A 26,430-nucleotide genomic window follows, 5' to 3' on the forward strand; every position below is an offset into this window, starting at 1 on the left:
CTATTCCTATACTCACTATCGTGTGTTAATGGAAATTAATAGAAAATAATTTGTATTATGTTAATAGAAATTAATTTACTGTGGTTTACACTGGTGAAATCTACCAAGCAGTTTGGCCAATGGATCTCAATGTCGTAAAGTGTAAAATAATGAAGGTGAGACCACGGAGTTACAGTGGTGCTAGAAAGTTTGTGAACCCTGTAGAATTTTCTCTATTTCTGCATAAATATGACCTAAAATGTGATCAGATCTTCATGTAAGTCCTAAAACTAGATAAAGAGAACCTAATTAAATAAATAACACAAAATATTATATTTGTTCATTTATTTATTGAGAAAAATGTTCCAATATTATATATATTTGTTGGAAAAAGTATGTGAGTTTTTGCTTTCAGTAAATGGTATGACCCTCTTGTACAGCAATAATTTCAACCGAGCATTTCCGGTAACTGTTGATCAGTCCTGCACATCGGCTTGTTGGAATTTGAGGCTGTTTGTCCTTACAAAACTGCTTCAGCTCTGGGATGTTGGTGGGGTTCCTTGCATGAACTGCTTGCTTCAGGTCCTTTCAAAATATTTCTATAAGATTAAGATCAGGGCTTTGACTCAGCCATTCCAAAACATAAATTTCTTATTTTTAAACTATTCTGTTGTTGATTTAATCTTGTCTCTCAGATCATTGTTGCATTATTCAACTTCTATTGAGCTTCAAGTGATGGACTGCTACTTGATATTCTCCTGTAAAATGTTTTGATACAATTGTTCCCTCAACCATTGCAAGCTGTCCAGGCCCTGAGGCAGCAAAGCAGCCCCAAACCATGATGCTTCTTCTACCTTGCTTCACAGTTGGGATGAGGTTTTGGTGTTGGTGTGCAGTGCCCTTTTCTTCTAAACGTGACAGTGTGCATTTCTGCCAAAAAGCTCAACTTCTGTCTCATCCGTCCATAGAACATTGTCCCTGAAGCATTGTCGAACATCCAGGTGGTCTTTTGCAAATTTGAATCGTGCAACGATGTTCTTTTTTAGTAGAGCAGTGGCTTCCTCCGTGGTGTTCATCCATGAACACCATCCTTGTTCAGTGTTTTTCTTATAGTGGTCACATGTTCGAGATATTTCTGCAGATCTTTTGCTGTTACCCTTGGGTTCTTTTTCACCTCCTTGAGCATTGCATGTTGTGCTCTTGGCGTGACCTTTGCAGGATGCCCACTCCCATGGAGAGTAGCAACATTACTGAGTTTCCTCTATTTATAGACAATTTTTCTTATTGTGGTCTGATGAACATTCGGGTCTTTAGAAATACTTTTGCAGCCTTTTCCAGCTTCATACATCTCTATAATTCTTCTTCTGAGGCCCTCTGAAAGTTGTTTTGATCGAGGCATGGAGCACATAAACAGATCTTTCTTGAGAAGAGCAGGCTTTTTCAGTAAACTGACTGTGTGTATTTTTTATAGGGCAGGGCACCTCTAAAACCCACACCTTCAATCTCACTGATTGGAACACCTAACTCGAAATAGATTTTGTAGAAGATATTACCCCAGAGGTTCGCATGCTTTTTCCAACAAATACATGCAGTATTGGATCATTCTGCTCAATAAATAAATGAACAAATGTAATGTTTCTGTGTTATTTATTTAATTGGGCTCTCTTTACCTAGTTTTAGGACTTAAGGGAAGAACTGATTACATTTTAGGTCATGTTTATGCAGAAACAGAGAAAATTCTACAGGGTTCACAAAGTTTCTGGCACATCTATAAAACACAAGAAGGTATTTTAACCTAAATAAAAATCGTGCAATGCTTCAATCAGAAAAGAAAGCTAGGTTATGCTGAGTAAGTCTATCAGCTTATTGTTTGCTTTAAGTGAAAAGAATACACAAATAGGTAAATTGATTCATTTACAGATTTCGTATTATAAGAAGATGCATTCTTGCGCCATATCAGAATTTTGTCCTATTTATCTTTAAGGAGCAATGACCAAATGTGGAATGTACAGAATGTACATATATGGTGATGTATATAATGTTCTGACAAGGACAGAAGGACTTAAGTGTTAGGAGTTGGAGTAGACCTCGTGGTCCACATGATCTGTAATTCAAGTATTGTAGGTCCACCAACTTATCTCTACTTTCCTCCCTGAATCCTGTATTTCATGATTATCTCAACATTCAAATATCTGCGGATCTCATTCTGCTGTAGATTCATTAATTGAGCTTCTATAGCCCTCTGAGATTCATCTTCTGAATATAGAAGTTCCTCCTTATATTTGTATGGTGGACATGTGAACTTCAACTTTGCGTCTTCGTTGGTAAAGCAGTGATATATATATGTAGGAGTGTGTTGTGACTGTGTTTTGGTAGATGAAAGTGTTTTTACTGGGGTATATGTACTACAAAGATGAACAATATGAGTGCTAAAGTTTAACTCCTTGTAAACATTGGCAAACCTAATGAGGAAAAGCTTATAACTATTTAACACCTTCATTGTCTCGCAAATCAGTGGAGCACTACATGGCCAATGAATATTTTGAAATCTGGACATAGTTGTATTGTAAACTAAAGCCATAGCCATACCTGTGGTCAGTCAACGATCTAATGGAGTTCACTGCTGTATAAGTTATTGTCAGTCAAATTATTTTGGAGTATTACATCTGGCTCTCCATGGGGGAGCAGAACGCAAGAACAAGGTTGCAAATGTGTAGGGAATAATTGGTGACTGGTTTATTACTGTTGCATGCACTGAAGATCAATGAAGTGTTTTGTTTTGTGTCTGTCCATTCACCACATCAGGACTTAGGGAGTGCAATGGAAAAGTAATAACAGCACGTAAAACATCTTCATTTACAGTTACAATGCAGGCAGGCAGATCAAATTGAGAATCTTGCCACGCATATAACCCATTCTCTCTCAGCTGGCTCTTTGAAACTCTCCAATTAATTCCACTCTTCTCCTCTGCCCTAACCCTGCACCTATTTGTAAAGAGGAATGCCATTTCTCTCATTTACCCTCACAGGCTTGATTATAGTGAATCATCACCTTCACTGGAAAACCGCAAACTCTGATGTCAATTGTTGTTGACATCTCAACGTTATAAGGGGATGTGGCACCCTTGCCCAGGAAGGCTGCCCATTGTGGCAGAAAGTTTGAATGTTTGGAGCAGTACATAAAGGAATCCATCACTGTAGCTGGCCAGTGGTGTAGCAGCACCTGCTCCAGACATCGAGTGAGTGATCCTGGGTTTGAATCTGGCTGGCTCCTTGCACGCTTTCCATCCGTGCTGGGTTGAGTGTCGAGCAAGAAACTCAGTCTCATGAAAAACAGACAAGTGCTAAAGAAATAGCAAGGTTGCTGCCTGATCCACGCAAAATATGGAAAGGAACAACAACCATTGTATAAGACCATTAAATCTGTTGACAGATCATATAAAATCCCACCTTCCAGCTACATTGGACCCTTCCCAGTTCGCCTACTGCTCTAACTGGTGCACTGATGATGCATCTGATCAGGCCCTTCACTCCACTTTGTCCTACCTAGAAAATGATGCCTCATACGTCAGATAGTAGTTCATAACTTCAGCTCAGCATTTAACATGATCATCTTTCAGAAGCTGATGGGTAAACTGTCCACATTGGGACACAACACCCCTCTCTGTAACTAGATCCTGGACTTCTTGACAAAAAGACCCCAGTTAATCTGAGTTGGCAGCAACATCTCAAGCTCTATCATGCTGAGCACTAGTGCCCCCAAAGGTTGTGTGCTCAGTGCCCTGCCAACTTACGACTGCACGGCCAGATCCAGCAAAACTGTATCACCAAGTTCGCTGATGATACAACAGTGGCTTGTCTCATCAGCAACAATGATGAGTCGGCGAACAGACAGGAGGTACAGAGGCTTGTCAAATAGTGTGAGAACAACAACCTGAGCCTCAACTTGGACAAGACAAAGGAGGTGATTGTGGATTTTAGGAAGGATCAGGTTGACCACTCTCCATTGCACATGAATGGATCTGCCATGGAGAGAGTGAACAGCTCAAAATTCTTTGGTCTGCACATAACAGACAATCTAACCTGGACCAGCATCTCCTCACTAATCAGGAAGGCACAGCAGTGTCTACATTTTCTGAGGAGATTGAGGTGCGCAAGGCCCCCCGCTCCCATTCTAACAACTTTCCACAGATGCACCATCCAGAGTGTCAGGTCTGGCTGCATCATTGTGTGGTACGGAAGTTACAAGGCATCAGACCACAAGACCCCGCAGAGGGTAATAAAAACTTCCAAGAGGATCACCAAGGTCTCCCTCCCCCTGATTTGTGACATTTAACAGGAGTTGTGTGTACAAAGAGCCCAAAACATTGTTGAGGAGACTATCCATCCCACAATCCCTTTGGCCCACTACCGTCAGGAAGGAGGTACACGGACATCAGGACTAGGACTGCAAGACCGGGTAACAATTTCTTCCCTCAGGCTGTGAGACTAATGAATACCTTGCCCCAACTAGGTCTCATCACTAGGATAGCGAGCTGTTTACTGGTCACTGTTTATCTGTGCTGCATTTTCAATGATATTTCATTAATTTATTTGTGGTAATATTTTGTTTTATGTAAACATGAGAAAATCTACAGATGCTGAAATCCAAAGCAACGCAAGCAAAATGCTGCAGAAACTCAGCAGGTCAGGCAGCATCTATGGAAATGAACAAATAGTCAATGTTTCAGGCCAAGACCCTTCTTCAGGACTGGAAAGGAAGGGTGATGACACTAGAATAAGAAGTTGGGAGGTGAGGGGAAGGAGCATAGCGAGAAGGTGATAGGTGGAGCCAGGTGGGTAGGAAAGATAAAGGGCTGAAGAGGAAGGAATCTGATAGGAGATGAGAGTGGACCATAGGAGAAAGGGAAGTAGGAGGGGATCCAGGGGAGGTGATAGGCAGGTGAGAAGAGGTAAGAGGCCAGAGTGGGGAATAGAATAAGAGGGGAGGGGCAGGAAAAAATCTTTTTTTTTACCAGAAGGAGAAATTGATATTCATGCCTCCAGGTTGGAGGGTACCCAGATGGAATATAAGGTGTTGCTCCTCCACCCTGAGGGCGGTCTCATCTTGGCCATGGACTGACACGTCGGATCGGGGATGGAAATCAGAATTAACGTGTTTGGTCACCGGGAAGTTCAGTTTTTGGTGGTTAGAACAGAGGTGCTTGATGAAGTGATCCCTCAATTGACGATGGGTCTCATACATGTTTTTTGAGCTGTTTGATGTATGTTTTGTCAGTGCACCATGATCCAGAGGAATGATGTATTGTTTGATTGTATATATAGTACTGTGCAAAAGTTTTAGAATCATATATATATAGTATATAGGATGCCTCAGACTTTTGCATAGTACTGAAGTAATTTTATGCATTACACAGTACTACTGCCACAAAAAAAAGAAATTTTATGACTTATGTGAGGATGATAAACTTGATTCTGATATGGGTCTCTATTGTGCACTGAGAGTGGGAAGGGAGAGGAGAGGAGAGGGAGTGGGAAGCATCAGAGGGACATTCTGTAATGATCAATAAACCAATCGCTTGGAATCAAATGACTTTGCCGGTGGCTCAGGGCTGGGTGTGTCTGCACCCACACCACCCACCCACCCCTGGCACTCCTTCCCTGCTAGGTGTCCCACAACCCTCCCACAGTGATCCACCCTCACCATTCCTATCATCCTCTGCTCCTGCTAAATTTACAACCCTACTCTCCACTTCACGTTGCCAAATACAGTACTGTACAGTCAGATGACAATAAACCTGAATTTGAACTTGAAAACAAACAGCGTAAGTTAGTTCAAAGGCAAATCCCCTGAGAAATACAGAGAAAAGACGGCGAAGATTAAACTCTGAGCAAGCAATGAGCTTATTGGAATGACAACATTCATCTGTCTCACTCTCTTTTGAACTCCTATTAGTGAGATGGTCAAAATTAAAATAAAAAGTTCTAGTCATTAGAGACAGAGCTGTGAAGAAATGGTTTTGTTTCCTTCAGAGTGTATTGGTGTGGAACAAGTGGCTCTGACGCTGGGGCAATGAGCTCCAACATAGAAAATGAACCAAACAGCTGTGATAGTGCTTCATTCACAAGGTACGAATGCCAAACTTGTAAATCATACCTTACATCTAATACCCCAAATCATTTATGTTATTACTGTTAATTAAGTTTACTTCTCCTGGCCTAGTGAGATAGTTCACAGGGCTGAAGATGTTTAGAAGTCACGGACAGACATGATAAAACGCTCCCTGGAATGAAATGGATCCTAAGATGGATATGCGGATACATTATTAAATGTAATGGATTTAGTGGAATGATGTGTTGGAACAACTGTTCTTTTATTATAATACAATATGCCATTGTCATCTGGAGTGCACTGTCTGAGAGAGTGGTGGAAGAAGACTTAATGATTACATTGAGATAGGAATTATACAAATCAGATTTTGCACAGAATTTAAAGCCCAGTCGTAGGCCATTCAGCCCAAACTGTCCATGTATTTTACTGTATTCAGTTATTCACTGTGGAAAAGATTTCTTTATTCTACCACTGCCTTGCTGAAGCAGTCTCTTCTGAATTTCTTATAAGTTTCCTTGGTTTACAATCAGTAACATCTATTTATGCTTTTCCCAATACATAGACGTGCACCCTTTTTGTCTAATAGGAAAGAAAACGTATTCAGGATCCTGTGGAATGATTGGAGAACTCTGATTAACTAGGTCCCTTTTTCAATCAGCTGGCAGAGGCATAATGGGCTGAATGATCTCTTTCTGTACTTTGAGATTGCCTGGTGGTATGAGCAAGATTAAATCAACACAGTTTGTGGATTGGACTCTAACTGTATCATGCATTTTTCATTTTTCTGGTCACTCCTTTTGTTTTGTTGCTAGTTTGCGTGATTTTTGAATCGAGGCTGCCTGCAGATAATGAATGCTGAGCTGAACTGAAATATACCTTTTGATTTTCGCAATTTGTTTTTTTTGTGTGGGAGTGTTTGGGTTGATTTTTTTTCTTTGAACGGGTTCCAAGGTCCTTCTTTATTTCATGTAGGGAAGACAAATCTCAGGCTTGTATTCTGCATGCATACTTTGATAACAAATGTACTTTGAATCCTTTGCATCCTTTGGAAGCTTTACATACTGAAACTCTGGGAAGACCATCCAGAGTCAAAAAAATTGCACAAGTTTCTTCAAGATCGTACCTCTCGATCAGTGGTGCCCAACCTCCGGGCTGAGGACCAATACCAGGCCATGAAGCGTGCAGGGGCGCAGCAGTAGCCAGAACGCACCCAGCACATCTTTAAGAAAAAAGTCGAAATAAACGAGCTAATTAATTAGGTGCCGCCCAGAAGTCAGTCTTCATTGGAGGAACTGAGGTGGAGAGGGTCAATAACTTTAAATTCTTCGGCATTAAGGATTGACGTTTCTCTCTGAAAAGTGTCAGAGGATCTGTCCTGGGACCAGCACGTAACTGTCATTACAAAGAAAGCACGGCAGCGCCTATACTTCATTAGAAGTTTGTGTAGATTCAACATGTCACCTCAATCCTGACAACCCTGTCTTTTCAGCCTGTCTGGGCCGGCGTTTAAATTGACCAAACTATGGAACAGCTAAAGGCTCCAGCGCCCTGGAAAGAGGAGTGAACATCGCGTAGAGCAAGTGAAATCGGCAATCACCTCTGATCTGGGCCGACATTTACGTGCCGGGCGGCACCTAATTAATTAGATTGTTTATTTCGGATTTTTTCTTAAAGATGTGCTGGCTGCGCTCCGGCTACTGCTGCACCCCTGCACGCTTCGCAGCCCGGAGGTTGGGGACCATTGTTCTATACAGCACCTTCACCAGTAGAATTGCAGCAATACTTGCTCAAGGTCATTAAGAATGGGTAACACAGTTTGTCTTTGCCAATGATAGCATGTCCCAAACAGGGTAAAAAAAAAACTTGTTTAATGCAGCTAAATGTCTCTAATGGTAGAGCAAAGGATGGGCTAGACACCTTATTTGTAGGGGTTAGAGAACTCAGAGGCCATTGGAGCTAGAGGTGATTACATTGATGAGGAAGAATGAGGTCACGGAGGAATTCATTAACAACAATGAGTGCCTGCTGGACTGGGAGTTCATGCAAATCATTGATAGGTAGACAGGGTTGGATGTCAGTTTAACCTCAATGCGCATCAGACCAATTGGAACTAATGACACAAATCAGCCATTGGAGACAGAGCACTGACTTTATTCAATGCAATGATGGACTAAACATATCAAAGTTGTTACTGCTTTGTGTGCATTCACCAGTCTTAGTGGTAGGTGAGCTTAAAATGAAATGTGGGGAGAAAACAATACCCCAGCATCAGTTCTCCAATCTGTAATCGCTTCAGTGGTAAATTGGCCAATTTACTCTGTAGTTCTCAATTAGCAAATTCCTGGTATTGCCCAGTCTTGAGGATGGAATTCCTACTTCTTGGAGGGAGGATTTAGTAGACTATTTTGCACTGACAAACTCTAATATATAAAAAGGATAAGAGCATATAGCATTTCTGGACTGTTCTCACGTTTATCTCTACATTTTTTGGTTTAAAATAGTGTGATTTCCGCTTACTTCATAAAATGACAAATCTAGTGTTGTTGGGAGGTAAAGAAATATGGTTGAAGAGCGTGTTCCTTAAATCAGAAATGTATGACATTAGGTGAGTCTGGAACAATTGGAGGAGACATAGAAGAGCAATAAACCTTTGCTACTCGGGCAATAATAAAACCTGGGGAGTTCTTGGGAAAAGAAAAGTGGTGAGATTTGCAGATCAGGGCATTTGAACCCAGGGATCCAATGTGGTAAAACAGAGTCAATGGAAACAGTACTTTACAACTTTGTATTCGTTAAAGTCATAGTCACAGACAAAGTTAAGTTTATTGTCATATGCACAAATACATGTATGTGTTAGTGTAATGACAAACTTACGGCTGTGAGTTGATCATATATGGAGTTAGACTATCTCTCTCTTTCTCTCTCTTTCTCTCTTTTCCCCTCTCTCTCCCTTTCTTTTCATCTTCCCTCCACCCACCTTTCAGTCAGCCCTCTTTCTCCCAGGAGTTTATTGAAATCTGGAACGCACTGCTTGAGGGGTTGTGGAGGTAGGTAATTCCACAACATTTAACAAGCATCTGAACAGGTACTTAACTGACCAAAGTATAGGAAGCTACAGATCAAGTGCAGGTGAATAAGATTAGTAGAGACATTGCCTTCATAGACATGGTGGATCAAAGGGCTATTTTTTAAATTTGTTGAGTAACTCTATAACTCTAATTCTCAGAAATGTTTCCCTTGAGGTTTAAGAGCTACTGCTTTTGATAAGTGCTGTGAAATCCTCCAGGACTTTCCATATCTCTCCTAGATATATGAATGGTTGAAAAATACTCTGCTTCATACTTACATTAATAATAATGCATATACACTCAGTGGTAGCTCCTGTACCAAATAAAGTGGACACTGAGTGTATGTTTGTGGTCTTCTGCTACGGTAACCCATCCACTTCAAGGTTCGATACATGGTATGATCAGAAATGCTTTTCTGCACACTCTCTTGTAACGCATAGTTATTTGAGTTACTGTTGTCTTCATGTCAGCTTGAACCAGTCTGGCCATTCTCCTCTAACCTCTCTCATTAGCAAATCGATTTTGCCTACAGAACTGCCACTCACTGATTGTTTTGTGTTTCTCTCACCATTCTCTTTAAAGTTTAGATTAGCAGTTTCTGTCAAACCTCTCTGTCTGGCACCAACAATCAATCCACTGTCAAAGTCACGTAGAGCACATTTCTTCCCCATTCTGATGTCTGGTCTGAATGACAAATGATTTTTTTTTTGCCATGTCTGCATTGCCATGATTGGCTGATTAGATACTTGCATTAATGAGAAGGTGCACAGGTCTACCTAATAAAGTGGCCACTAAGTGTATAAGGGGAAATTTTGTGGATCTGCACTCCAAATTACAAACATTCAATGAATTTAATACAGAACAATTATTCTGAATGAGCAAAGGGAAATTCAGAACAATGGATGTAAGGGTGTAGCTTGAAAATGATCTCACTTTGTCAAAAGTTGTAAGCTCAGGGGTCAAAGGGTTAATGGATGTCTGATGAAAGCATTCAGGATTACTGCACCAATATTAACTTGATGGCACTAGGTTACATATCAGCACTGATTTAACTGCATAGAAGCAGCCTGAAGGACTGAATGGCCACCTCCTAAATAACAACCCTTGCTCTGCTGGTGCTCACACCAGTAAATTATGGGTGTACTATCTACAAAATTCCAGTCAGTTGTAATATTGCTGCATCTGTTCTTTAATGCTTATTCCAACTCCCTTCCATGGAGTAAAATTGGTGAGAATACAAGAACTCCAATATTGGTTACTTATAGGTTAGTGGGTGGTTTCTTGCCTCATCTCAGAATGGTGCAGGTTCTCATCTCACTTTAGATACTTGACCACACATCTAATGGTGATACTCCAATGCAATAGTGAGTGTACTAGAAATATTGTCCACTGTATGAGAGGTTTGACAAAGACTTCTGTCATCCTCTGAGATGGATACCAACTATATCATGCCACTATCTTCTATTTTATTTATTGAGATACAGTGCAGAATAGGCCCTTCCGTCCTTCGAGCCTCGCCACCCAGCAACCTCTGATTTAACCCCAGCCTAGTCTCAAGACAATTTACAATGACCAATTAACCTACCAACCAGTACATCTTTGGACTGTGGGAGGAAACCAGAGCACCCAGAGGACACCCATGTTGTCAGAGGGAGAACAAGCAAACTCCTTACAGGCAGCTGCGGGACAGAAGGGAGTTTTCTGGTCAAATGTATTAATTGATTAAGTACTACACTTGATTTCCATCCACTAACTTAAATAAAACTAATGCTAGGTATTCATTTAGTACGATTTTGGGCTATCTCATGTTCTTAGCCACTGAAATACCATTATTGTTACAATGGCAGAATTGCCATTTTCTCCAACTTAAAATCTAATGGACAGCAATGAAATTCCAGGAAAGATTTCCTGCTCCATTAAGATCTTTTACAAGGAAGAGGAGACAACTTAGCATTGCATTCAAGGAACAACTCCTCTGTCAATTAGCTCAACCTCTGTACTGAGTGTCAGCCGCGATCTCTAGCGTGAGATTTGGCTCTTCTATCTTCTAATATAGAATATAACATGCTACTCCTAAGCCACAGGTAAAATGCTTTTCTTATTTCCACACTGAGTATGAACTTTTCTCGTCTAATATTACTGAGAGCAATTTCAATCCACTGATGACAGTATGTGCTCCACTTAGCAGCTCCAACGTTTATTCCACTTAAGCATTCAGCAGCTGGGAGAGTTGGTCTCACCCGTGTATTACATTCTGCTCTGAGTATGCTTAAGAGATTTACAGTCATCCTCCTGGTCAGGCAATTTATGTGGTTGTGAGCGTGCAACTTGTTATTATCTGGCTGCCCTAAATCAACCTCATGCAGTCACTGGGAACAGATCAGTTCTTTAGACGTCCATTTCACTGAGCATACTCTAAAAACGAATGTATTGCACCAAATGCTCACATACACCAACGTTAATATCAACATACAGATAACATCTCCTTGGCATTTTGCTAGGAATGCTACCAAAATGAGTTAGACACAAGTATTATGCCAAGTGACCAGACTTTTGGTCAAGGAAGGAGGTGTTAAAAGAAGAAAGAGAGGTAGAGAGCAGGTGAGGCTTCTATAACTGTCAGTGAGCAAGAGGCAATGGGTGAAAAGGGTTCAGTGTGAGTTAGAACACAGCTACTGAGATTGGAATTTAAATAATTCCCACAATAACATACCTACAATTTCAAATATTTTACGTTTCTAAACTTTGACATAAAATCACCAACAATGCCTTACTGCTGCTTGCTGGAACGCTCCCTTTGTGAAGGTCCCACCTCCCCTGTACTTGATGGCGGGGATTTCCTCGTTCAGCAGAGAACACTTGTGTTGGTGGTATTGAGGGGCAGTGATGTAGTCGACCCTGGGCACCACATTGTTCTTGGAGGAGAAGGTCACTATTGCCACCCGGGTGGCAGATGGTACTACTGGGAAGTCCGACAGCAGCTTCTTGACGAACTTCAGCTCATTGACAAAGTTGGTGTTGCCCACACTGGAGGACTCGTCCACCAGGAAAACCAGGTCCAGGTTGCCGCTCTTCTCTCTCAGCTTACGTACATTTCGTTTGAAGACGGTGCCCAGCTTGAGCACCCGGTTGGTGCCTGTGTCCAAGGCATTGCGGCGTTCCTTCAGGTCAAGGATGTGTCCTTTGAAAGGCTTCCTCTGGAAACTGTATGAGTTGTAAGTGCCTAAGCAGCAGGCAGTGTACACTAGCAAGGAGAGGACTGCTGCATGCTGCATTATGCAACAGAAATAAAGGCAGGTTAGTGTACAATAAGAGTTGTAATTCCGTCTTTGCAGGGCTCCTCAGGTTTTTTATACAGTCTCTTCTGCAAAAATATTCCGGCAAAATAATCTCCCCGTCTCTCCCAATATCGTCTCTTATACCCTGACTTTCTCAGGAGAGCAGCACGAGGAGCCAGGTCCTGATAGGATGAAACTCTGAGTGTCTTTATGACTCTGACTCTGAAGCAGTAAAGGAGAGGGCGGGTTTTTTTAAAATAAGTGCGGCTGGAGTAACTGAGATTTCTTGTCGCCGCTACACATGCATTGAGCTATCAGCATTTCCCAAAGAAAACATCAGCACAAACTTCCTGATTGATCCCATATGTCTGGCAAAACCAGATACCGAGAGTGCCATTTTAATTGAAAACACTCCGGGTACTTTTCAAATGCAATTGTTTAATTGATTTGGTTTTCCTTTGAACAGTAGTACTTCTTCCCGAATATTTCAGCTAAGCAACTAAAAATATATCATTTTAAATTTAAACTAAATTTAGTCTCAATGAAGAAGCTGGATACATCCACCAACCCCACCCCCAAGTCTTCAACTCCCAATCTATCCAGGGGATAAAGAACACAGTAGATTGACACATTCCATAAATGCAGACACTTTCAGCAGCCTTTTCAAAGCATGTCTTATTTCTCAGTATAACTTTTACCCTATACATATTAGCAGACAGCTTAAGAGACTGGATGAGGGAAGAGTTGGGGGAAAGCCATATCAGCTGCTCGCTCAATGTATTTGGCAAGAACCATTAAAAATCTCTGCGCTCTGTTAATACAAAGGGATTTCAGTCAGCATCTTTCCAAACCAACTTTCATTACAGTTGGCACTAATGCATGCCTCTCAAGATGTCCCAAGTTCATTTCCACTCAGTTTAGTACTTCTGAAGTGTGGTCACTCGCTTATCGTATGAAGCACATAGTCAGAATGTACACAGCAAGCTCCCACAAATAGAAATGTAGTAATGATCAGGCCATCTGTTTCAGTGGAGAATATTAAAGGAAGAATATTGCCAACTCCCCTGTCTTTCTTCAAAATATTAGGAACAAAGCACAGAGTCAGAAGTTTCTTGGTTCAATTTCCATTCGAGCAGAAAATAGCCTGCACTAACACCAGAGCAGTACTGAATTCGTATGACATCCTTAGAGCAGTTGACTTTCGACGATATTAGACTAAGCCTCCCTCTTCGCTCAGCCAGAGACCAGAGTGGAAATGCTTACCTCGTGTTTCGCACCGTACTGAGGGAAAGGTGCACTACCAGTAGTGCGGAGTTTAGAGTCACAGAGTCAACCAGCACAGAAACAAGCCCTTCAGCCCGTCATATCCATGATGATCATTGTGCATCCACCTTTACTAATCCCATTTACCTGTACCTATTCTGTGGCTATCTATGCTTTGCCAATTAATGTATGATTGAGACATTTGTTAAATGTTCTGCGCATCCATCTCTACCACTCACTAAAGCTCTGTGTTCCAATTTTAATTGAGACATTAAACTGGGGTTTCCTTTTCTTCTTCAGGTACTGTTTGAAAAGAGAGCAGGGGTATCTTTCTGATGCCATGGATGACAGCTATAAGTGATATTACTTAATGATTATCTGGACCTTACCATTTACATGCTTGCATGAACATGCAGTTGGCAAATTGACTATCGTGTTTTCTACATTATAGCAGTGCTTTTAATTAGCTACAAGATATTATGAATAAATCAATATATTTTTAAAACACTGGTTTCTGAAACGGCATGATGATGAAGACACTGACAACCAACCGTACTCTTCTTGCCTGACTCTTGCTGGATTCTGGCACATCTGCAGGTAATGGATTACTACAGGATAGTAGAAGGGCATTTCATCTCATCTGCTTCAGTGGAATTGAATTTCAGAAGTGGACTCCGTTGTCCAGATGTTATTGCAGTGAATGCCTGACACTAACAATGGAGGAAAAGTTTCTGTTCTGGGAAGCCTTCACATTGCTAACCTTTCTAAGAATAATTATGGGAAAAGACCTGTTTCACTTAAACTGAACAATCTGTTGCAGAGGGATAGAATTTGAGAGAAGTCACCACATCTCACTGACTATTCCCCTAAACAAAAAATCATCTCTACCAAAATAACCACAAGGGTCAGCCTCTTCTTCCAACGTTGGTATTTCTTCTGACACTGCTTTACAATGTTTACAGGGCCCAGAGGATTTGAATAATTCTCACTTGGGATGAATAGCAGGCATTCCCCTGTTATGAAAATACAGGGCAGAGATTCAGGATATAAGATGTTTGGAAGAGTGCAGATATCTGATGAGTTGTACGGGCATGGGGGTGGGGGGGGAGAAAAATTAGAGAATTGGGAGAAGCAAAGAAGGGTTATAAACAAAGAAGACAATTTTGCATCAATAAAGAAGGTGGCTGTACAATGACTTTCCTCCAGTTTAAGTGAAGATGTTCATTGATAAACACATAATATTCAATTCCATTCACAAGCTGTCAGGAAATGAAAAAGCCTATACCTGCAACACCCACATTGGCTGACATGTGGCATGAAGCTGATGTGCGTGGACTATCAGGCAATAGCCATCTCCAGGAGAGGGTAACCTAATGATTGCATTAAACATTTCCCGAAACACTTGAGCATTACCAGTACATAATGGCTTGGCATGCTGGAAAAATAGCAGTAAGTTCCATATTTCCACCTTGCTTTAATAGAGAGTAAAAAAAGCAACCTATGGTGAGGGAGAATCAGGATATTAATAGAGATCATTGGACAATTTGAGCTCATAAGCTGTAAGCTTTGCAAAAACATTTTGCCCTTGCCTGTAAGTATCTAGGAACAGCTAAAAGCAGCAGACTTAAAGCTGCTGCACAGTGTTGAGACTGACATTTTACAGCATAATGCACCTTTAAATGAGATTTTAGTCCTAGCATGAAATGGAATCACAGAGACTGAACAATCGAAACTGTAGAGGATCATTGCTGTAGCTGGCATTCCTTCAGAGAAATTTTTAATATCTTGTTTAATTCCTTTTCTTTAACTGCCTACCTTTGATCTCTTTCCAAACAGACTTCCCTTTTCTTTCACTTATTTCTCTTTCTGTCCCTGTTCTGTCTCTAATTCACCACCTCCACCATCCCTGTCCTTCCACCTCCATTTCTAAATCAATTCTTAAATATATGTCTATCAGTTGGTCTTGAAAAGTAGTATTTTAGAAGCATTAATGTTCAAACACATTTTGCCTATTATAAAAAAGACAGTGAGAATCTGTCCTCACCATTCTGCCAACATGTCTTTCATGGTATTGATGTATTGACATTCAAGGTCTACAATAGCAAAGGCCTCAGTCAAGAGTTGCCAAACCCATCTGCATAGACATGGTCAGACTGAAGTTCCATCCGTCCCAGGACACACATCTGGCAAACCAGTCACCGCAACGCTCTCATTTAGGAGCTGCAGGTGCATTAGATTTGGTTTTGTATCTGGCTTGTTGAGACCGAGTTACAGCAGGACTAAATGTGCCCAACAACCGGCTGACAGTTATTTGTCCTGGAAGTCAAGCTTTCACGCTGCAGTAGAAGGACTAAATCTCAAGCTGAGCGAAGAGCTGGACCTTCCCTGTAAGCCACTGCAACGTGCAAAAGAGTTATGGCAGCTCACATTAATAATCTTGCTATGGGTTTACAAATGTATGGCAGAGACTGGAAAAACGCTATGGTCCTCCAGAGGCAATCAAAGAATCTGCCTTCAGTAGACTTGATAGTTTTCCAAAGGCTCCTCACTTAAAGAACCACAGAAGCTACAGCAGCTAGCAGATTTGTTGTCAGAACTGCAAGACACCAAAAAAAAAACCAACAAACTAGGGTCACCTACTAGGGCTGAGTTTCTTCGACACAGCAAGAAGAATAAACCCTATAGTAGAGAAATTACTGAACAATATCCAAGAGTAGGTAGCAGAAAGTTTCAGGTATAAAACAAAGCATCATGCCCCATCCACCATCTGCATTCTTTGTGGACTTTGCCGCCACACAGAAATGCAAAAGGACTCTAATTTTTTGCTCTCAACTTCCAGTAACACCTCATTCAAAGGGAGGTCTCCAGCAAAAGCATGGAAAAGCAAAGCCTTATCATGGTCATCAAAACTGAAGTAGAAAACTCTATTATGTACCCCAATAGATAACTCCTGGTCCATAAATCACCCCTTAAGGAATTGTAGAGGATTCAGAAAAAAACGCTTGTAGACTGGAGATGCTTTCTAAAAGGGCATTCCGTATGTTTCAAATGATGTGCTTCAAAAACACACCAAGTAAAACACTGTAAAGCTATCATACATTGCACTGAGCCCAACAGTGACCAGCAGTTATCAGCACTTCATTCAGGACCAGCACCTTGGGCTACTACTGGCTCTAGCACATCCGCAGCAGAGCTTGGCAGGGAGGCAGCTCAGCATGTACCCTATGTAGCTACTTCCTCATGCACGGAGGTATGCAGGAAAAGGCAAATCCTGCTCTAAAATACGTCTAGTCAATATCTACCCAAAAGGACATCCTGAGCAAAACATAAAAGCATATCTGATATTGGACGATTAGGGTAATATGTCATTGACAAAGTCAACTTTCTTTGACATATTCAGTATTCTAAGCTCTGTTTCCCCGTGCACTCCAAAGACATGTTCTGGGATATCAGAAGTTGCCAGAAGTAGAGTCAGTGGATTTGTTGTGAATCAATATGTGGGTACCCTTGCCAAACCTCATTGAGTACAACAATATTTCCAACAACAGGGAAGAAATCCCAACTCCTAAAGCTGCACGCAGTTAGCTGAAAAGATTCCTCCACTTGACTCTTTTGCTGAGATTCTCCAGTTGCTTGGCAGAGACACTATCCATGCACATGAGGTATGTGAACAGTGCAGTGGCTGGCACAGTGCACCTTATGGCCAACAACTGGACCTGAGTTGGTCATAATAGGTTAAGTCTGCCTCGATGGTGTTCGTCAGCCCATTGCCAGCATATTTAAGACTAATGTCTCTGAGAACAGGTGCCCAAGTCATTTCAGACCCTGTGAGGATAGAATCTATGTGAAATAGATGATTGAAGGTAAGTAAGCCAAGCACCCTGACATACTTACCTCTGCTCAACCAGATTTAGACAAGCTAGTCTTCTGTCACTCAAAAGATGATGATAAGCTAGCACCTTCCATCAAAGATGAGGTCTTCCTTCACATCATGAACAAGGAGTTTAGCAAAGACAAGTCAAACAGTTGGGTAGCTCCCCTTCCTTTCCACTCTCCATGACAACTCCTACCAAACAACAGAGACCGAGCTCTTGGTCAACTCATGCCCTTCAGTCCCACATTGAGAAGGAAACCAGAAGTGAAAGCTCATTTTGTGTTCATGGAAAGATTCTACAGGAGCAATCATGTTGAGCTAGCTTTTCCACCAGATCCCAACAAAGAAAACTGGTATTTGCCCAACTTTGGTGTTTACCACCCCCAGAAACCCACACAAATACGAATTGTCTTTGATTCTAGTTCACAGCCCAAGGTATATTACTGAACAATGTGCTCTTGTGGGGTCCAGACATCAATAACAGTCTGCTTTGGGTCCTCATGTGCTTCAGAACAGAGTCAGTTGCAGTGATGATAGGCATTGAACAAGTGTTCCACAGCTTCCTAGTAAGAAAGGATCAACAAGACTACCTCAGAATCCTGTGGTTTTGTGACCACCAATTGGACAACAAGACTCTTAAGTATTGTATGAGAGTTCATGTATTTGGTAACTGTATCACTGTCTCTCAGTGGCAATCTATGACATTAAGAAAACAGCTATCGAGGGAGAGAAGGAATTCAGCACTGAAGTATAGAAGTACATAGAAAGGCGTTTCTATGTTGATGATGGTCTTAAATCATTTTCTAGTGCAGAAGGAGCAATGAGTGTGTTGAAAGCAGCGCAAGACATGTTGGCACAGTCTAATCTCTGACTGCATAGATTGCATCCAACAGTGCTGAGGTCAAGCAATGTTTCCCATCTGAAGATCTGACCAAAGGTCTACAGAATCTTGATCTTGGGACAGATGCCGTACAGTCTGGGCCTTGGATGGTATCTCATTATCGACACCCTTATTTTCCAAGTTGCCGATACTGAAAGATTGGTGGTGTGCTATTGACTATCCATAGCCTATTTGACTATCTTGAACTTGTTGTTCCATTCAGTATCCAGGGACGCTTCATATTAAGAGAGATGATCTCAGACACTTGTGAACAGGATATCCCAATCCGCATGTTTCTTCCCTCCAAGATCTTAAAGGCTTAAAAAAATCTAAGAATCTACAGAATTCCACTATTAAAAGATAGAGGTATACATCTTCTGTAATGCATTAACTAAAGCTATTGCTGCTGTTGTATACCTGAAAGTCATAGGCGCTGCTGGATATAGTGAAGTTAGATTCATCCTGGGTAAGGCAAAGCTGGTTCCCAAACCAGATTTCACCATACCAAGACTTGAACTTGGAGCCATTGTTCTAGCAGTTGAGATGGTAGAGATGATATCTGAAGAATTGGACATAGAACTAGATGGTATCAAGTTCTTTACCAACAGTAATGTTGTACTTGGTTATATATTGAATGAAACAAGGAGATTCTGTTTATGTACGTAATAGGATCCAACATATCAGAGGATCAACCCAGAAGGATCGATGTTTCTACTGATCTCAACCTGGCTGATCATAGCACAAGAGGGCTCCACGCTAATCAGCTCACCCTCTCCTCATGACTAACTGGCCCAGCATTTCTTGCTGATCCTCAAGAGGAACATAGTCACATTTCTTGTGAATCTCCTCTGGACCCTCTCTAATGCCTGCATGTCTTTTTTTAGATAAAGAGCCCAAAACTGTTCACAATATTCCAAATGTGGTCTGAGCAATGCCTTATAAAGCCTCAGCATTACATCTTTGCTGTTATATTTTGATCCTCTCGAAGCAAATACTAACATTATATTAGTCTCCCTTACCACCGACTCAACCTGTAAATTCACCTTTAGGAAATCTTGCGTAAGGACTTCCAAGTCCCTTTGTACCTCTGAGTTTTGAATTTTCTTCCTGTTTAGAAAGTAGACTGTCTTTATTCCTTCTACCAAAGTTCATGACCATATAATTTCCTACACTGTTTTCCATTGCCAGTCTTTGCCCATTCTCCCAATCTGTTTAAGTCTAGACTCCCTGCTTCATCAACACTACCTGCCCCTCCACCTAACTTTGTATCATCCGCAAACTTGGCCACTAAGCCATCAATTCTGTCATCCAAATTATTGATATAAAATGTGAAAAGAAGGTGTTCCAACACCAACCTTTGCAGAATACCACTAGCCAACCAGAAAAAGCCCTCTTTATTCCAGACATCCCACCTCTCCCAGATGTTCCGGGAGTCTCCTGCATATTAATAGTGGCTCCCTGCTGCCCGAAAATTATATACAATATTCCGGAAATCGATTTTTTTTTTGCCAGCGAGAGAGAGAGAGAGAGAGAGAGAGAGAGAGCAAGCGAGAGCATGAAAGAGAGAGTGTGAGTGAGAGTGCCTGAGAGAGAGCACTATGGCAGAGTGTTCCAGAAAAAGAAAATATAAAATGTACGTCACCCCAGACTACACCAAAGTGTACCCCTGCCTAATAGGGGTAAAAAATAATGAGAGTGTTGCTCACTGCGCTGTTTGCAACAGTGACTTTTCTATTGTCCATGGTGGGTTAAGACTGTAAAAGACAAGTTGAGGTGAGTTTAACAGGTGTCATTCATTCATTAGCATAGCTAACATTATTTAAACTGGCTGGCTAGCTGCTAAGGAGCTACTCTATTGCAGGCATCCCACCTCTCCCGGAAGTTCCGGGAGTCTCCTGCAAATTGATGGTGCTACCTCCCTGAAGTGAGTTTTTGTAAGGTGGGATGTCTGTTATTCCAACTCTTTGTCTCCTGCCAGCCAGACAATGCTATTATCTTTTCTGTAATACCATGGGCTCATATCTTGTTAAGCAGCCTCATACGTGCCACCTTGTCAAAGGCCTTCTGAAAATCCAAGTAAACAACATCCACTGACTCTCATTTGTCTATCCTGCCAGTTAGTTCCTCAAAGAATTCCAGCAGGTTTGTCAGGCAAGATTTTTGCTGAAGGAAGCCTTAAGCAAAGGTCTTGAGTTCTTTGCCACATGTGGAGCAGGAGGTGCTCAATGGAATAGATGGGTGTGTAATTTGTGAAGCAGTACAATTCTGAGCTTTGTCTGTGTCTGATCCATGGTCTCAAAGATCTCGATGCCATCACAAGTGTTCTGTTTGAGCGGCCTTGGGACATGGATTTTCAGTGCTTTGGGGATGCATTCTTTCAAGGAAGTTTTTACCACAGTCTAGAATCTTTTTCTCTGTGCACTTCATAAATCAATGCAAGGAAAAGAAAATGATGTATTTTTTTAGCATCCTTAAGTCTGCAGGAATTCTCAAAGCCCTTAATAGCCACTAAGATAGGAAACTCACAGCCAATTTGCAGACAGCAAGGAGTCCCAAGGTGATAATGACGCAATAATCTGGTTTGGTGTTGTTTGTTGATAGACAATGATGTGCCGCAAAGTTGATAAAATTCTCCCTGCTCTATATCATAGTGCAATATGTTGCTTCCCCTAATAGTAAGAATGGATACTTGGTTTAACAGCTCAGCCAGCTGGCAAAGTTGAAGCCAGAAACACCTAAACTAGAAACGAGGTAGAAATAAAGCACTGAATGAAATTTAGAAATAGAACTCAGATTTTAGATGCTGTGTATAAAGGAGCGACATTGCAAAATTTGACACAGGTTTATAAATTGCAGTGTACATCATGGATCTATGCCAATGTTGTGTAACTTATTAATGTAGCCCTTTAGACAAGCATGCTCAAAGGGAAGTAACTATAAGATCCGGTAGTACATCCTTCAATCTGGTTTGAATTGGCCCTGTTGCTTCTTAAAGAGAAGCAGCAATGCATGCTCTGAACAGTACTTTCAGCGTGTATATGGTATTTAAGCACACATTTCTATCATTCCTTCACAGCCACAAAGGACTGTTAGATTACTTCCCCATTGTATTAAGTCCACACAAACATGTTCTGTCTTTTCAATGTGCAACTGCACTCCATTACAGTCAAAAATGAGGCATAGCAGAGGGATTTTATTATAGAATTATACGCAAGATGTTTTTGCACGATGCAATAACCTTAATCTTATTTTTACTTTGCTTCAAGTTATGCAAAGAGCACTCTTGTCAAGAATTTCTGGCCTGCATGCCAGGAACTTTGAAAGGTAAATAAACCATTTACTCAGCACAGCGCCACAGTGGTGCTGCTCGCAGAGTGGCTGCCTCACAATGCCAGAGACCCAGGTTCAGTCCTAATCTTGGGGGGCTGTTTGTGGGGAGTTTGCACATTCTCCCTGTGACCACATGAGTGCCTTCTGGGCACGCCGGTTTCCCCCTACATCCCAAAGACGTGCCAGCTGATAGGTTAATTGTAAATTGACACTAGTGTGCAGTTGAGTGATAGGACCTGGGGGAAGCTGATGAGATTGTGGGGAGAATATAACTGTGAACTGAATGTAGAATGACTCTAAATTGGTGGCTGAAGGTCAGTGTAAACCTAGTGGACTGAATAGCCTGTTTCTGCTCTGTGACTTATCACAGAATGTGAAGAGAGGCTGTGACTCTGCAGTGACTCACTCATGAGGTTATAGTCCTGCCTCATTGAGGCTTTTTTCCCTGTTCAAGAAACTGATGGACATGAGTACTCGCTAAACTAGCATGTACAATAACTGCCTGTTCTGTCGGTTTCACATTCAGCACTGGGCTGGCTCTCCTGCACGCGTCTGGGAATCCATAGGTAATAGGATTCTCAAGGCAATGCTTCCAGCTACACTGGTGTAGGAGATGGTGAACTGAAGCCCTGCCTGCTGTCTTGGGAGTGGAGCGAGTTCCTGTGGCCCAAGATTTGATAGAAACAGGAAGGAGAAAGTCCCGGGTATTTACCCCTAAGTCAATACCATTAAATATAGTTCATACTTCCCTTATCATTTTCAGTTTTGATTATGGGATCTTCCTATGTATAAAATAGTTGCAACATTTGTACATTAATGCTTGCAAAGCACCCTGGGAGATTCTAGAGTCATGGAGCACTGCAGCACAGGAGCAGTTTGTGCTGACTTGTTATTTTGCCTAGCCCCTTCGACCTGCATCTGTCCCTCCAGATCCCTCCATCCATGTACTTATCCAAAATGTTGCACCCTCCAGTTCCGCTGGCAGCTGGCTCCATCCTCCCATAACCCTCTAGGTGTAGGAGACTCCCTCTCAGGTTCACCTTAAATATTTCACCTTTTGCCCTTAACCTATGACCTGCAGCTTTAGTTTCACCTAGCTTTAGTGGAAAAAGTCTGCTGGCATTGACTCCTATCTGTACCCCTCATCCTTTTGTACAGCTCTGTCAAATCTTTCCTCATTCTCCTACACTCCAGAGAAACTCTGAGTGAAGGACATTCACCACGTCCAGGTTGGTACCCTGCTGCTTAAACTGCAGCCATGCTGCACATCCAAACAGCTCTGAAACATTGTACGTATGGAGTTCCTGGGTCCATACTTGCATCCAACACCCAGTCTAATCTGATATTACCAGCACTTTGATCTGAAACTTACAGGAAACTGTGCAGCCATCGCTGCCATTTCTCCCTGTGTGATAGATTGAAATATCTTCTAATCTCTGGACTTGCCTATATTAGCTCTGACCTTGTGTACACTATTTCTGCACTGACAGCCTTGGACTGCGGGACTCTCAATTTAATGAGAAACAGGGGAATGCTTCATTCTCTCTGTAAACTCTAATCCATCATGTAGATTACTGTTTTGGGAATAAAATGTTTCAAACTTATGGATCCTTGTTAATTCTGTAGAAAAACATATAACTGTTCCAAGTGATTTAAAATAGTGTTTGATGAATATTTGTTCCATGGGGAATGTGCTGGGTTTGCTGAAGAGAGGGTTACAACAGGATGGATTTGAATTTTGCTAACAATGTATTAGGTACAGACAGCCAGTCTGCATTGTGTTATAATTTCTTTATTTCAATATCCACATGATTAGATGACTAGGTAATTAGTGTAGAAACAGCAGGGGCTCTGACAGAAATACTTCAAATGCCATTAGGAACAGGGATGGTGCCGGAGGATTGGCGTATTGCTCATGTGGTTCCATTGTTTAAAAAGGGTTCTAAGAGTAAACCTAGCATTATCGGCCTGTGAGTTTGACGTCAGTGGTGGGTAAATTGATGGAAAGTATTCTTAGTGATGGTATATATAATCATCTGGATAGACAGGGTCTGATTAGGAACAGTCAACATGGATTTGTGCGTGGAAGGTCATGTTTGACAAATCTTATTGAATTTTTTGAAGAGGTTACTAGGAAAGTTGACGAGGGTAAAGCGGTGGATGTTGTCTATATGGACTTCAGTAAGGCTTTTGACAAGGTTCCACTCGGAAGGTTAGTTAGGAAGGTTCAATTGTTAGGTATTAATATTGAAGTAGTAAAATGGATTCAGCAGTGGTTGGATGGGAGACGCCAGAGAGTAGTGGTGGGTAACTGTTTGTCAGATTGGAGGCCGGTGACTTGTGGTGTGCCTCAGGGATCTGTAATGGGTCCAGTGTTGTTTGTCATATACATTAATGATCTGGATGATGGGGTGGTAAATTGGATTAGTAAGTATGCAGATGATGCTAAGATAGGTGGCATTGTGGATAATGAAGTAGGTTTTCAAAGCTTGCAGAGAGATTTAGGCCAGTTAGAAGAGTGGGCTGAAAGATGGCAGATGGAGTTTAATGCTGATAAATGTGAGGTGCTACATTTTGGTAGGACTAATCAAAATAGGACATACATGGTAAATGGTAGGGCATTGAAGAATGCAGTAGAACAGAGGGATCTAGGAATAATGGTGCATAGTTCCCTGAAGGCGGAATCTCATGTGGATAGGGTGGTGAAGAGAGCTTTTGGTATGCTGGCCTTTATAAATCAGAGCACTGAGTATAGGAGTTGGGATGTAATGTTAAAATTGTACAAGGCATTGGTAAGGCCAAATTTGGAGTATTGTGTGCAGTTTTGGTCACCGAATCATAGGAAAGATGTCAACAAAATAGAGAAAGTACTGAGAAGATTTACTAGAACGTTACCTGGATTTCAGCACCTAAGTTACAGAGAAAGGTTGAACAAGTTGGGACTTTATTCTTTGGAGCATAGAAGGTTGAGGGGGGACTTAATAGAGGTATTGAAAATTATGAGGGGTATAGATAGAGTTGACGTGGATAGGCTTTTTCCATTGAGAGTAGGGGAGATTCAAACAAGAGGACATGAGTTGAGAGTTAAAGGGCAAAAGTTTAGGGGTAACATGAGGGGGAACTTCTTTACTCAGAGAGTGGTAGCTGTGTGGAACGAGCTTCCAGCAGAAGTGGTAGAGGCAGGTTCGATATTGTCATTTAAAGTAAATTTGGATAGCTATATGGACAGGAAAGGAATAGGGGGTTATAGGCTGAGTGCAAGTCGGTGGGACTAGGTGAGAGTAAGCGTTCGGCATGGACTAGAAGGGCCGAGGTGGCCTGTTTCCGTGCTGTAATTGTTATATGGTTATATGGTTACTAATTTGGTTTTCAGTTTTGCAAAGGATTACCAGTTCTTCAACACCTTGTTTTGCCTAGTCAACACTTGAATCACAAAGACATAGAAGACTGGGACTGTGAAGTGGATAATTGGAGTTAGTATAGATAGGTGCAACAGTTACTGTTGGACACCATGAGCCAAAGGGCCTGTTTTTGAGCTGGATGACTCTATAACACTAATTAATACCTGAAAGCATGTATCGCCAAGCTTCTATCCCACTGTTACAAGACTATTCTTGACTTCACAATTGACCTCGTTATGGCCCAACACAGTGTCTGGCTGCACTGCACTTTCTCTGCGACTGTAACACTTTGTTCTGCATCGTGCAATTGTTTTTCCTTCTACTACCTTGATGAATTGGGGAGAAGAAATGATCTGTATGAATGGCATGCATTTTCATTGTAACTCAGTACATTTACCAATTTAGCCAAATGTGGTTTTTCTTCCTTTGCCCTTTCAAATCCTTCATAGTATTTAAAACTTATGTTGAATCTTTTCTTCTTGCCAGGTGTTGAAGGCCCAATGTCAGAAGTCTTTAGTTCCTAAGCATTGGAAGTGCTTAACATTTTCCTTTCCTTCCCAACCTGTTTTTTCATCTTCTGGATGAATAATCTCTTACCTCAACCATTCAATGGTTCCATTTAATATCAGAAAATGTATACAGTATACAACCTGAAATTATTTCTCTTCGCAAGCATCCACAAAAATAGAAGAGAGCCCCAAAGAATGAATGGCATAAAAACCTTAGAACCCCAAAGCCCCTTCTCCACACAAGCAGCAGCAAAGCATCAACCCTCACCCCTCCCACTCCCCCATTTATCTCAGCAGGAAGCATCAGTGCCCATCACCCGACAAGCAAACTATTGCAAAGCCCCCAAACAGAGACCATGATCTGCAATCCAACAAAACCTATTGTTCACCTGACAGTGCAATATGCCACAGCTCTCTCTCTCTCTCTCTCACTAACATGGGGCAGAGAGGTGCCACCACAGCGAAAGGGGAGACTAACAAGACAGTCACTGTTACAATGTTACAGTCTGCTGCACAGCTTTTATTCTGAGCTTTTCCTGAAATATGTTTAAAGATCTTTAGTTCAATAATTCTAACACTTTTCTCCAACCCCTCAATACCCCACAGACATCCACCTGCCCACCCCTCACCATCTGTCAGAGCAATGTTCTGCTGCTTTTAGGGCTGTGGAGAGCTAGGGTAATGGGTCATCTGGAACACTGAAGAGTTGAGGTGGGTCTTTCTTGCTAGACGTGCAC

General features: G+C 41.6%; 1 protein-coding gene across 1 annotated transcript in view; it reads right to left on the bottom strand.

The window, feature by feature from the left end:
* Positions 1-12,576, bottom strand: part of svep1 (sushi, von Willebrand factor type A, EGF and pentraxin domain containing 1) — a 264,755-nt gene extending 252,179 nt beyond the window's left edge. The window contains exon 1 of the mRNA XM_072258150.1: positions 11,933-12,576. Coding sequence (XP_072114251.1) covers positions 11,933-12,433 — 501 coding nt within the window. The 5' untranslated portion in view covers positions 12,434-12,576. The remainder of the gene's footprint in view (positions 1-11,932) is intronic.
* Positions 12,577-26,430: the final 13,854 nt, after the last annotated feature.

Source organism: Mobula birostris, chromosome 5 (assembly GCF_030028105.1).
Source record: "Mobula birostris isolate sMobBir1 chromosome 5, sMobBir1.hap1, whole genome shotgun sequence".
Lineage (NCBI taxonomy): Eukaryota > Metazoa > Chordata > Chondrichthyes > Myliobatiformes > Myliobatidae > Mobula > Mobula birostris.